We start from the raw sequence: 13,976 nt of genomic DNA on the forward strand, positions 1-13,976 counted from the left end.
GAGCCGCAGTACTTCTCAATTTTAATGGAGAAGTCAAGCGATCTGTCACTCACTACAATATATAAAACTGACCTGCTGTCAAAATGGAAATGTCTAAAATGACAACTTATTTTTACTGTAAAAAATAATGCAAAAGACTCATCACTTCCTATAAACAGACCTGAGATCTGTTTTTACAACAGTGGTGTTGCACTCAGCAACTGTGGGGATGCCAAATCGCACAAAATGTCAATTTATACATAATGTTGCTTTAAATAGCATCAAAAATGAAATTGGATTTAATGAAAGCCTTAAGGAAAATAACTTAAAGGCCTTTAATATTTCAGTTAAGACTGCGCTGAAGTGGCTCAAATTCCCAAACACACAGCAATTAATGAAATTAACAAAAACTAATTGCCATACAGTGAACTCACAGCTCTGGATGGCCTTGATGTACGGGGACACAGGGGCTCGATATACTGACATTTGTATATTCTGGATTTTCTAGCCGTTTTATTCACCAGGATCGGCAGCAGTCACAGTAGGATGCCTGCTGATAACGCCATGAGCACAGTAATTATACAGCACAGGACAGCAACATAAAGACCTTCAGTAATTTGCTGGTGTGTTGGAATATAAACCTGGCTCCCAGCTCTCACTTGGACAAGAAAACACTGGTAATAATTTGTCATCATATTATTTTTTTTCAGGGGTTGTGAAGTCGATTTTCATTCATCTTTTAACTGACCACTGCTGCTCATTCAACATCAATATTCATCAGCGCTTTCCTTAGGATGTCGATGTCAATGCTGAGAGCTCGGTTAAGTGCTACCCTTAAAAACAAATATTAATCATCAACTCAATAATATTAAAAAAGCTCATTTAACTTTTCATTTTTTTTACATTTACCACCTTATTGGATCTTTTTTAAAAGACTCATGAGAACCAGGTGAATACAGGTGAACTACCAGAGCATACAGAGGGATTTTCTTTAGACTTGATTTCTCCTGTGTATGAATCACTGTGTGCGTGTGCGATGATATTCGTGCATACTGTCCGTGGGCTCACGCTGCAGATGCTCCGCATACAAAAATCCAATCAGTTTAGTGTGAAACCAACTCAGATTGCCAGGAAACAGAATCACCCTCCCATGCTGCCATTACTCATCTGCTCCTCTCCTGATTCCTGGCTTTGTTACCGCAGATGTGTCTGTCATTCCAGCCGGCCTGCAATAACCCGCAGTCTGTCCCGGAAGGTAGCATTTTCCATCAGTGTCAACAATCAGCATCCAATATGACAACGCTTCCACAGAAAGCAGAAACAAAGAGGAAAACTAAATGTAGACACACGCGCCGCAAACACGCAGGAGGATTTCACAGAGAAAGAGTGGAGGCGGGAAGGACAGATCGAAGAGGAAGGAAAAATGAGTTGCATTGGACATGATCTTACATTTTTCATTTTCAGGGATATGTGGTTTCAGACTGGGTGATTCTGCCAACAAGAAAATCTCAGAGGCTACATTTGCATTTGGATTCTCTCACAAAGCAAAAACAGCCTCCTACAAAATATGTGTTTATACTACTGATAAGTTTTAGCTGATTCTGTTTGCAAAGGGAAATGTTTTGGAGCAGCAGTGTGGGAAGAGCTGGATTTACAGTACGAGTGCGCACGTCTTATGGAGGAGGTTGGGGTGGACGATGAGCGGACACAGCAGAGGACTTTTTGTTCAGGTTTTCACCCAAATGAAACACAAATTTAGCAAAACTGTGAAACAACTTGAAAATATAACAGTTCCTTTTTGCTATTGTTAAGACAAGAATAACAGGATTAGTCTGGTCTTGTTTCGCTTTGTCGTTCAGATTGTGGGTCTTTGCTTTGTTGATGTGGAAGTGTACTGTATGTTGTGTAGCGAAACACAAAAAAACATTGGTGGTGCTGAAGAAGCCTCTAGGATGAGAGGTGAAACGCCTTCAAGAAACTGAAACGAGTGACCTGGACAACTGAGAACCTTCATCAACACTGGTGCTGCTAATTCTCCAGTCAGGAGCCGTTAAAGCAGTGCAGAAGAGGAGCGCACAATGAGATGATGTCATGTGACGGGAACATTTGTTTGATGTAGTAATGTGAGGACGGTTACAGCGCCCTTATCAGTCCAGAACGATCTGACATTTTTGTCTCTTTGGTGGAGACAAGTAAGTCACACACTTTATTCACATTTTGATTTATTCAGTCTGTTTCTATTTTACTTTGTTGCATTTAGTTTTTATCGATACCGTTACAAATGTGACCTCCTCTGTACTGTGTTCCCTTCCGACAAAAAACTGGCCTCCATCTTCTCGGAGGCTGAGTTGGAAGACCAGTAGCTCCATGGCAAACATTCAGCGCTAATCGCAACAGTTAACGCCAACTATATCCCCAACAACTCCCTCCCTATCGGCCATGTTAATATGCTGAAGCAAAGAGCACTGAGTGAAGTGAACCTCCTGTGTAAAACTGAAGCAGTGCCCCTTGAAGGCTATTGAATGATTGTGGTTTCAGTTAAAGGTGCACTATGTAGTTTTGGTGAAGACATTTTATAAGAAGAGAAAGATTTTTTTCTGCCTAAACAAACTAAATAAACAAACTGACCTTAAAGGACAACACAGCTTCATACTGTTTTACTTTGTTTATATGTGTCTGAGTTTGTATTACTACCTCATTCACAGTGTAAATGTTACAGTTCTGAGTTTAAATTCTTCTTCTCCAAAACTACACAGTGCTCCTTTAAATGTTTATAAAGCAAACATGTTGTGTCTCATGCTGCAGGTCACTGTCAACTTCCTTAGAGGACGTGCTTGCTGTTTATGCCGTGTCGTCTCTAGGAGACAGGGTAGTATTCTGCAGCTCGTCTGAGCGGCTCTGCAGGTCGGCATTATTTAAAGCTGCGTGTCATTATTCCACTCCAGCGACAGTTTATATTTGCACTCCCCTGTTATCATATTTCACTCATCTTATAGGCCTCGCCTGCTTCCTTATATAAACTACCGTCGTTTAACCATTCTGCATCAGCCCGTCGACGAGCAGCCGTTTTAATATTGGGTTGTATTTAGCTCCAAGCTCTGACTGGCTCCGATTCAAAAGTACATCTTAGACCCATCCAGTGTTGGCAGCTTAGGTCGACGTGACTCATCCAAACACTTTCATTGTTGTTACTGTACAGGCGGGCTTAGTTATGTTCAAACATGAAATGGCTTACATTTAGAGGGGGTAAGTTTACAGAGCTTTAACAGGAACAAATCACCTCGATGAAAACAACTAAAATGATTTAATCTCAGCGTGCCGCCTCACATCCACAACCTCCTTTGTGAAGTGACCTCAAAGCTGCACAGAGGCTCAGCTTTGAAGATGGATAATAAAGTCTCGGGTGCACTTTCGGCGGCACCAGAAGACGCCACTCTCGTTTCCTCCGAGGCAACTGATGCAATTTGAGAGGATGGAGCTCACAGCTTGAAAAAAAAAAATCAATAGCACTGGTGAGATCCTGTAAAGCTCGTCTGTGGCTGCGAGCGACTGAGCTTGAGGTTTTAATCAGGGTGAGGTTTTCTGAAATGTAAAACGATCGCACGGACTTACGTAGTGTTTGTCGTCATCCTCATTGTAGGCCAGTTTGACCACGCCGTAGGAGCCCTGCAACACAGCGACACAGACATTCATGTGTAATTCTGTGATTTCATAGCAGCATTTTTCAAGGATAACTCAAAGTGTGTTGTTCAGCTCCAGGTTAAAACAAAGTGGGTCATCAACAAAACCAGTGAGGGACGCTGTTAATATTCCTAAAGCATCGCTCTGACAACAGACGGCAGCACCATACTGGCAGAGTGTTTTGAAGGCAGTACTAAAAAACAACATTTTTATTCTTTGGCAGCATTGAGCAGCTCTTCCCACACGCGCGCACACACACACACACAGCCCTAGCATGTGTGTATTCCACCACGGATCTTCTTTCCCCGCATGGTTTCTTCTCTGATGAGCAACGAAACTGTGTGAAAATCTGATCAATCATAAATTACATAAATCATAAATCACATCACCTTTGATGTCTTGTGCAGCCAGATTTGCCAGCCGGCAGATCATAAATGAATCGGGATTTATTCATCCTCACAAGAAACTGGTCGTACGGACAGGGAGGAGAGGAGTCCATCTGTGGCTTCAGTCTATGCTTGTAAGAGGGTGAATTCTTCCAAATGTATGTGACAAAGTTTAACAACTATCCGACAATGGCTGCTTTGGAAATCAAAGATCGTTCTCCAGTGTTTGATGATAACACCTAACAATCTCTGTGCTTTCTCATAGAGGTGGTTTCGTGCCACTTCTCAGCTCTGACCGCGAAATTCAATTCCATTTCTTCCTCCGTAACATCTTTTATTCTCATGTGCTCGGACTTGTCACATCAGTGATTTGCACTTCACTCTTTTCAACCTGCCAGTTTCTCAATTTTCTTCTCTGTTGCTGCCACAATCAATTCCCTCAAGTGTTAACCACAGAAGTGTTTATCTCCTCCAAGCGTCACTTTTTGAAATTCAAAACTTGAGTGGAACTGGTGCGCTGTCAGAACTGAGACACGTTGCAGTTCAGCGTGTCCTCTGTACAGTTTCAAATGTTGGAGCTTATAATACTAATTCTGTCTTTCATAACACTGACAATGCAGGCTTTGAAATTTTGCCATTTTGCTTTTTATGCCCTCCTCCTCACGATATCCAGCCTCGTTTGTGTCACACTGAGAGAGATATTTCTATTTTGTTACAGTAGCTAAGCTAGCGGTGCGGCTCTCATGATGGCACTGTTGGTCTGTTGGTAGGACTGTCCAGACTGAAATAGGCTACCTCTAAATGAAATGACTGCCATCATGTTTTGCACAAACATTCACAGACCCCAAAGAATGAATCTTGATGACTTTGGTGATCCCCTGAACTTTCATCTATCATGACGCTGACATTCTTCAGCTTCAGCTGCTAATTAGCAAATGTTACAGAGCTAACAAGTTGAACTAAGATAATGGAAATTGTAAACATCACTTGCTACATGTTAGCATTGCCACTGACGTTATCATTTAGCTCCAAGCACTGCTGTGCCTTGGCCTTGAGCAAGTACAAAGTCAGATCTACTCAACAATGTAGAAACTGTAAAACATTACAGGACTGTTTTGAAATAGCTACAGGTAGTAGGCAAGTGATATGAAGCCAGGCGGACAGGTGGTGTTCACCTGAATCATATAAACTTTAATTTGTATATATGCATCTGTAAACCACATAAAAAAGACAACTCACAACTTTTAGTGTGGTCATGCTGTGAATGACTCTGGCGGTCATTTTCTCACTGAGCAAAAGGGTCAGTCGTCTCCAAGCTGCCGCTATTTTCCCAAACAACTTGAACTTGAACAGAGAAAAATGGCAGAAAACCGACAGACTCACCTTTCCGATCTCACTCTTCAGCTTATACTGGTTCAACTGGATGCAGTCCTGTGAGATGGGGGAGAGAAAAAAGGAGCAAGCATGAGGATCTAAATCATCAAAACAAACCTGAGCAGAGCAGAGAGAATTATTTCATCATCTACACTAACACGAGGCCGAACAGGAGAGTCTCTGGTACAGGAACAACTCGTCCCTGCTGTGTGTGTACATGTGTGGAGAGTCGTTTATGCCTGAGATGTAGGCAACGATGCAGTCTGTAGTTTCTGTTTACTGTCTGCAAATCCATTAGCGTGCCACTGCTTAAATGGCTGATTTGCAGTTCCATAGCAACCACCGCCACAGCGCCGAGTCAGCCGGGGGCACGAGAGAAGAGAGCAGACCACCGCAGGACAGAGAGAGCGAGGGGGAGTGAGATGGAAGGGGTCGATGGTGGGGAGCATTTATAGGTGCTGGGCTGGGGGGGGGGGGGGGGATAAACAGCAAAGTCAGTGAGCAGAAATTGAGCACTGATGCAAGTGTGAAAAAGGAGGAAATGGAGCTTCAGAGAAAATGGATTGAAAGCAGTTCTCTCATTACAGTGAGGCGGGGTGATGATGGCTTATAGTGTGTGTGTGTGTGTGTGTGTGTGTGTGTGTGTGTTTGTGTGTGAGTCGGACCAAGCGCCTGAGGCTTTATACTGGAACGTGTTTGCAGGATGAGAGGAGGTAGGAGAACAAAACAGAAAGCACTGCACCGGTGCGGGGCAGGACTTCACTCGCCACCAGGCGAGGTATTTTAGAAAATATGACATTAAATAGTGAGTTACATAATACGCCGGTCATGCAGCTCGCACTGAACGCTGCTCTTGGTGCTGCAGGAGAGGTAAGGATTGTGTTATGCACTGTAGGCTGTGATGCTGTGAAGTACTGTGGGCAGGGATTATGACAAAGGGTTGGAAGACAGAATAGAGGATGAGGCTGGGGAAGGTGAGGCGAGCAGTGGAACTTGAAAAAGGGGGCTGCTTTTGATTGGCTGAAGAGAGACACAGAGGGAGAAAAATAGGACAGCGGAGGATAAAGGGAGGAGGCAAATGAGGAGAATCCAAAGAAAAGAGCAGCAGGAGGGATTGTCTGAGAGGACCTCCGCTGGGTTCACAGTTCGCCGGCACATGCTCAGTGGGCGCTGCACTGCAGTTAATGCTCTGACAGCACTAATGGATAAAGATGCAGAACGCTTTTAATACACATGCACACACTCATGAACCGAATGCTCCACTGGGCCACGATAAATCGTTAGAGGGCTCTGTCGGTCAGGCTGTCACGTTAGACTTCTGCTAACGCTGCAGCCCCGCCGTCTTCCTCCTCTCCCCTCCCTGTTTCATATCTCGCTCCTTTGTGTCTGGTCTGAACTGAACTCCCCACATCTCTTCATCCACTGCTCAAAAACTGATCAATACCAGCGCATAGCAAATAGATCACTGCCACCACTACGTTCAGAATCAATGACCAAGCATTTCGTTCTTGTGATGAATAATGAGCACGTCCGCCTCAGGAAGAATGTCATGAAAGAGGGGAACTTGTGTTTGAGAGTATTTAAAGGCTGTAGCTGTAAAATCATTTCCTCAAGCTGTCAGACTTTGACAGAATGATGCAAAGGCTGCAGCACAATGCGACTCCTGCAGAAGCACGTGGTCTATTCTGAATCGTTGACTCTGCTCCAGAGAACTCAGAACTCGAAAATGTCCCACCTCCTACTGGAAGCAGTTGTCTGACGTCACAAAACAATGACGGCACCCCTGAGAACGATTTAGGGTGTATTTGTAGATGAGTGAATGGAACATTAAGATACGTTTCCGGGAATAAAAGCGCCGTAAAATATGATGTATAACGGCGTCTGTCGCCTCATGTGTCGTTTTCCCTCCTCCGTTTCATTTAAATATGCGAGGAGGCTGCACTGCTGAGGGTTCAACTGTGTGGGTGCACCACTTGCCAAAGAAACATTTTTTTTGTTACTGTCAGACAAGTTTTTTGTTCACTTTTGGCATCGTGTGCCTGGAACGCTTGGAGGTCTGAAGCTTGACATTTCCACAAGGAAATTCCGACATGCAACGTTGACTGGAATGCAGTTTTACCTCCGACAAGGAGGTTACAGTATGTTTCCACCCATGTCTGTTTGTTGGTTTGTCAGCAGGAGTACACAACATCTACTAAACAGATTTCCACTAAACTTGGGTGGAGGATGGGTCTGGGTCCAGAATAGAGCCCATTAACTTTTGTTGTGGATCTGATGGATCCAGGAATTTTATCTCACTTTCTTTAACATTGTGAGAAAGGAAATGTTGAAAAACGCCCTTCATTTCTCAGGGAATAGTACAATTTAACGCAGATCCTAAAAATAATCCGGATCCAGCAGATTTAAATATGTTGTCACAGAGGGAAGTCTCTCTTTCAGATGCTATTTGGTAAAAAATAGGTAAAGAAACCTGCAACTGCCATCTGTTCCGGTTGTGGGTGGTTTAAAATTTAGAGTGATAGGGGGCTATGGAGTTTAATATTGGATTAGGCTGGATTGAATTAAAGGGCACTGTTGGGCCTTGGCGGAGGTATGTGCTCTACTGAGTGCCATTATATGTGTCCTTGGGGCTGGTGCAAATGGAAGGAATGAGCAGAATTAAGTTATGGTACGAGGGAGGAGGATGAAGAGAAACAGGAGAGATGACTGCATCACTTTACCAACGATGAAATATTAAATGAACACACACGCAGAGTCAGCTCTGCGCGTGTGTCCAGTAGCCGCTGTACTTGTCAGCGACGGAGATAAGCACATAATTTGCTGTTCTAATGTACTGTGAAGCCGAGCAGACAGCTAAACTCATCTTTGCTCAAGGGGGCTGCCAAAGCTACAGATCTTCAAACGTGTTCTGCTGCTAATATATTTCAATATACAGTTAGTCAGACGCGACAGATACAACTTACATGACCGTGTGAGCTTTTCACAAGAAACTTCCACGAGAGCCTCAGACATGCAGGACTCGAACAGTTGGCACAGTTAACACAGTCAGCACTCTATCAATTCCCAACATTATCACGGTGATTTTTATCCCTTGCTCGGAAAACGGGGAGAGTAATTCAGTTTAATCAGTTTTGGCGTGCGAAGTTGCTCTGAATACAAAGTGGCCATGAATACCAATACGAGCAGAGAGGGGACTCATCAGCAGGCGGCTGCAAAAATCTATTCTGCAAAATGACCCTGAGAGTCCACACAGAGTCCTGCTGCACTGGTTAGTAAATGTTTAGTTTCCTGTTGATGGACATTTGGTTTGTGTGTTTTACAGGGTATATTTTTACTGAATTGTATAAGTATGTTTTCACTTTGACATTAAAGAGTTTTTTGTAATTCTTGTCAAAAAAGACCAATGACATTGACCATGATTCCATTTATAAGAGCAATAAAATGTGGAAAACATCCAAGGTGGTGTAAACTTTTTTATAGGCACTTCGACCATTACTAGCCATTCTGTTCATTTTGATTGTAGTTATTAAGTTAATTATCAATCAGAGTTACAAACTGACAGTTTAGTGCCTTTTTCTGAGACTGAATTATTGACTTGGCTCTTTTCCTTTCTTTAAGGCTGGTGCTCCTGAGGTGATCTAATGTAAATTGGATATTAATATTCATCCTAATTAATAATTATCCCTGATTAATCATTAATAATTATTGATAGCCAAATTAGATCCCTGTGATTAATGGCTTCGTAGAAAAACTTGACTTGTTTATACGGTATTGACAAAAATGATCACGCTCCCAAGTAAGAGGGCAAAACAGTCGACCCGAAATTATTGGTTTTAGTTCTCTCTGGATTTTCTTAATGCTAACTTTCAGCCAAAACAGAGAAGTGAATGTGTTCTAAAAAACCCCAAGGGGAGAGAAAAGTTTCCACATGTGTACTAAACAGAGTGAAAGACATAAGACGCAAATGTGATGAGAAAGTCAGACGTGAGAACCGAAAGAAGAGTTCCCAACAACAAACACAAAACAAAAGGAGTGAGAAGCTGCTGTGCTTTAGTTAAACCATTAAAAAAGCTGCATACACAGTATTTCATCATGCTGCTCAGTTTGGTAGTATGGGACTTCCCACATTTTATTTGTCTATAATAAAGGTGGGGAAATAACAGAAACTGACACCAAGTATCAAAACATGCATGTGTCAGTCAATCTTGTGCATTTTCCCACTCTGGTAACACTGTTATATTAAGCAACCGTGAGGAAACTCAATATGTCAGTCATAGGGGATTTTTGTGCAGGCAAGAAATGCTCCTCTCTCCTGCTGCTGTGTCACACTGTAGCTCCAGCGAGAGCAGGGAAATGTACGCAACACGAGTCCTTGTTACGGTTCAGCGAGAGTGCTGCAACTCCACTTTAGATAGGAAAGGACACAATGACAGGTCGGCAAGTCTGTGGCAGCAGTCTGTTAAATTCAGAGAGGGTTCCACCTCCTGGCAGATGTCATGAATTTTTAATGTTCACTCTGAATTGGAAAAAGTCAGAGGGAAATGGAGATTTGGGAGGCTTCCTGAGCCACTCAGTCTTCATGGGTTCGCACAAACAGACGATGCATGTTTTCAGCTCCACCTTTTCCTTGCTTATAAATAATGACGCTCATCATTATTGATAAGCAATCTGAAAATGAAAAAGATATTTAGCGTAAAGAGATGAAAGTGCAATCTTCTTGTCTCACTCTCAGCCAAAAAGGCAAATAAGTATTTATTTCCATGAATGTGAAACTAATGCCTTTCCAGTTCTACAGGCACGAGTAACAAAAAACTAACCCCAGAACAAGGTTTTAGAGAATATGACAAGCTAATATGATACAATGTGGGTCATCACACAAGATCGACTAGCTTCAACTGTTAGTTTATGTTAGCGGACTCCATTTCTAAGCTAAAGTTAGCTACTGTTGCTCTTTGCTAGCGTAGCAGAGAGAGAGAGAGAGTGTCCACGGCTGGAAACAGGCAACCAAGGGAGGCAGGGAAGGTCTCATTTTTCACGTCACGTTACAATCGATTAATACATGGAAATTGCTGCACACTGTTACATAGAGCCCCTTTAAAATATGTGCTATGTACCGCCTCCCAGAAACCCTGCAGAGCAGGTGATGGAGCAGGTAGTTTAACAGGTTGGACGCTGAATTTATTTCCTGAATGTGTAGTAAAAAAAAAACCCTCAGAAATGCAACTGGCATTTAAGTTCCCAGCATAACAGTCAGCATAAAAGCATTTCACGAGAAATGTCTGTAACAACATGAACAGCCTGCATCTCAAACCACAGTATGTAAAGTACAAAAGGAAAGGTATTAGCTGTCACCGACGCAGTATCAAGTGTCTCACCAGTGAAACAAACAGACGTGAACGGACAGGAAAACAAGTAGACATGCTCCACATGATTACCACGGCAGAAGATTAGCTGCTCCCGCCCACCGCCCCCACTTCTTTTATGTAGACTCCAGCAGCACAGTGCCGGACACAGTGCACCTCGTGTGTGTCTGATGAAACGGTCAAAAGTGCTCTCGTCAAAGCCGACATCAGAACACAACGCTCTCACATCTCATTACGACACACATCTGCTCGCAGTGCAGAGCGTGGAGCATTTACATAGGCTGCACATCGGTGACAGAAGCCGGGATAATGATGCATTTGCATAAATCAACTAATGCACAGAGGCATGTTTCCACGATGGGTGCTAATGGGAGACGAGCGTACAGACCTTCTCATGCTTCCTTAATCCTGTCATGTTGTCCACCGGCCTTCTGCTCTTTCTCTGATGATCATGAAGAGACACTGAGCTACGGTGCTTGTTTCTTGTAATGACCCACAGCTCTCATAAGCACAGTGGAGGTGCTTTCGCTGTGTTTGTGTTTCACTCCCTGCCATGGTGCCACCTGTCACACCTTACTGCAGTAATTCATGTCAGCAAATGCCCAAATCTGAGGACTGCAGGTGAAGGAGAGCTTTGAAGGTGTTATTTTTGCTCATGTTGAAGCAAAAACAAATGATTTCTTGTGCAGAAATGATTATGATTATTAATTAAAATGAATCAAAATGACTTCCTCACCTGAGAATCTGATATGGACACCCGCTTAGACTCCACGGTGGGCCTGCGAGCCACACGAGGGGAGATGTGCGTGTATCCTCCCCCAGAGCCTGACGACAGGTAAGTGCCTCTCTCCTGCAGCGACAACTTCCTCCCGGTCAGGTGAGGCCGCGGCGGATGAGTCCTCTTCGCCTGAGCCCTGTCCATCTGAGCCCCGCCATTCCTCACGCCGTTGGCAGCGGAGCCCTCCGAGTCTTTGGTTGTCATGGCAGCCATGGTGTCCGTGAGACTGCCGGTCTGTTTGTCAGAGTCGGGGTCCAGCCTCTCGCTGCCAGGGTCACTGCTCATAGCCATGGCGGACTGGGGAGATGGGAGCGGCGCAGGAGCAGGTGGCGGGGAGGGAACCGGGGATTGCCCACCAGCATCAACGTGACCTGGGCCAGCCCGTGGTCGCAACGTTCAGGGTCTGGAAAGAGAGAAAGAGAGGCCGTGAGCTACAGTGTAAAGAGTTGAGCTACAGTATATCCACTTTTGGATCGAGAGAAATCATTTGTCAACAGTTATCTTAGTGGCAAATGCTTGCCAACATGGGTTTGGTTATTTAGTCATTAACTAAACAAATGGACAAATTAAGACCCAACATTTAAAGATCAGCAAAAGTTATATCTATACAACATAAAAGTCTGCATCAAATTTCATGCTAAACAATCTGATATCCGTCGAGATATTTCACTAAAAACACACCTGCTGCTGGCGCTACAGAAGAAGTGAAGGCATCACCAAAGTCATTAAAGGCACAATATGTAAGAATTGGTCACCTGTTGAATTAGTACTCTAAACAAACAGGGGGCAGCATATCACCAGAGTAACAGCTAAGTTATGCTAACTAGAGCTGCCGTTAGCGAGTTAGCTCAGTTAGCTCAGTTAGCTGTGCGGTGGTCCCAGTGGTTCCTACTGGGAGCTCGGAGCACCTGGGAATTGTTGACGTTTGCACCACTATCAAAGGAATGTTGGACGGGGACGGGTCAGGGCTAGCCTGTTAGCATGCTAACTTATCTCAGCAACACAATGTCATAATGTCAAAGCTTCTTCACATTCTGTTGTTCAACTAAAATTCTCACACATTGCACCTTTAAGGTACATACTCTGGAAACCATGAATGCCTCCACCAAAGTTCATGGAAATCCATCCAATAGTTTTGGACTGACAGACACTGCCAACCCTAAAGCTACAGCACTAGCTCAGCTCACATTTCTGCTCTTTCCATAATGTAGTTCAACATTTATCATGTTGCTGACTAGGTCAGGCTGCTATTTGCTCTACTGAACTGTAAAAACATGGCAGTGCAACATGGTGGAGTAAGTGGAGGAGGACCGGCTCCCTCTGTGGAGGTAAAAGTCTCATTTTATGGTTTCCGTATTACACACTAATCAAAACATATCTGTAATTATTATTATTAAATTCTGTTTTTGCCCCTGAATCCTACACACTGAACCTTTAAATGTTATCTCATTATGGTGTTTAATCTCCGCTACAATTAAATTTTCTGAGCTTATTAGATAACAACATTTGCCTTAACTGCCTCATATTCTTGCTCATCATCTCCACATTACAAGCAGTTTTGTTTCTCAGGTGTGTTGTTTCGTAAAGTAGCTCGTCATCCACAAAACATTGCCTCTTAAAAATCATAAATGCTATTAGAATGTAAAAGATATTGCAGAATTTGATTCTGTTCATCGATGTGAATAAGAAGGACATTGTTACTGCATGTGAATTAAAACCTTTCAAAACTGTGAGACTGGAGTTTCATCAAGCAGTCTGATAAAACAGACGTCCTCTCTCTGTGTGTGTGTGTGTGTGTGTGTGTGTGTGTGTGTGGGTGGGTTGGTGGGTCAGGTTACCTAATGTAGACGTGAGCTCATAAATTGAAATAAATGACCCCCTGATGAAGCCAGACACAAATACTGCAAAGCTAATTAAGCTCAGAGCCTTTGGCTGCGGCTCCCTGTATCCTCATCAAATGCATGTAGGTGGGCCGCCACACAAACAGATGCATGAAGGTATTGTGTGCGTATGTACAATATGTATGTATATACCCAGATATTTAGAGGGATTTGCTTTCTGTGCTTTTCCCCCTTTCATCTTTAATGAAAATCAAGTCAGCGGCAGATTGCCACAGACAGGGAGTATCAAAGCTCTCTTGTACAGCTGGTTCAGGTTTTGTTCTGCAGATGGAAGAACACAGATATGCAAAGTGAGCCTGTGCACGCCACCCAAGGAAAAGGTCACTTAAATCTCTAATACTCAAACAGTGTCGATCCATGTAACGCCATAAATCAAGAGGAAAAAGTGCAGTGGTGGTTGTTGTTTTCCCAGAGGAGCCGGGTCTGGCCAGTATATGTGCCATGAGTCTGCACAGACTCAGGAGAAACAATGGAGCCAAATACAAAGTGACTTCTGGAGGGTAATCAGACAAGA

At 43.5% G+C, this 13,976-nt stretch overlaps 1 protein-coding gene across 7 annotated transcripts in view; it reads right to left on the minus strand.

Annotated features, from left to right (window-relative positions):
* camkk1a (calcium/calmodulin-dependent protein kinase kinase 1, alpha a) overlaps positions 1-13,976 on the minus strand; it is a 63,929-nt gene that overhangs the window by 30,800 nt on the left and 19,153 nt on the right. For 6 of the 7 annotated variants that reach the window (XM_084374437.1, XM_084374432.1, XM_084374435.1 and 3 more), the window contains exons 2-4: positions 11,520-11,964; positions 5,430-5,477; positions 3,592-3,645 (exon numbers count right to left, since the gene is read on the minus strand). In XM_084374437.1, coding sequence (XP_084230563.1) covers positions 3,592-3,645; positions 5,430-5,477; positions 11,520-11,852 — 435 coding nt within the window. In that variant the 5' untranslated portion in view covers positions 11,853-11,964. Of the gene's footprint in view, positions 1-3,591; positions 3,646-5,429; positions 5,478-11,171; positions 11,280-11,519; positions 11,965-13,976 lie in introns of those variants that run through there. The other variant, XM_084374438.1, reaches the window with a different exon arrangement.

The sequence above is a fragment of the Pagrus pagrus genome, assembly GCF_965226575.1.
Source record: "Pagrus pagrus genome assembly, chromosome: 14".
NCBI classification, from domain to species: domain Eukaryota; kingdom Metazoa; phylum Chordata; class Actinopteri; order Spariformes; family Sparidae; genus Pagrus; species Pagrus pagrus.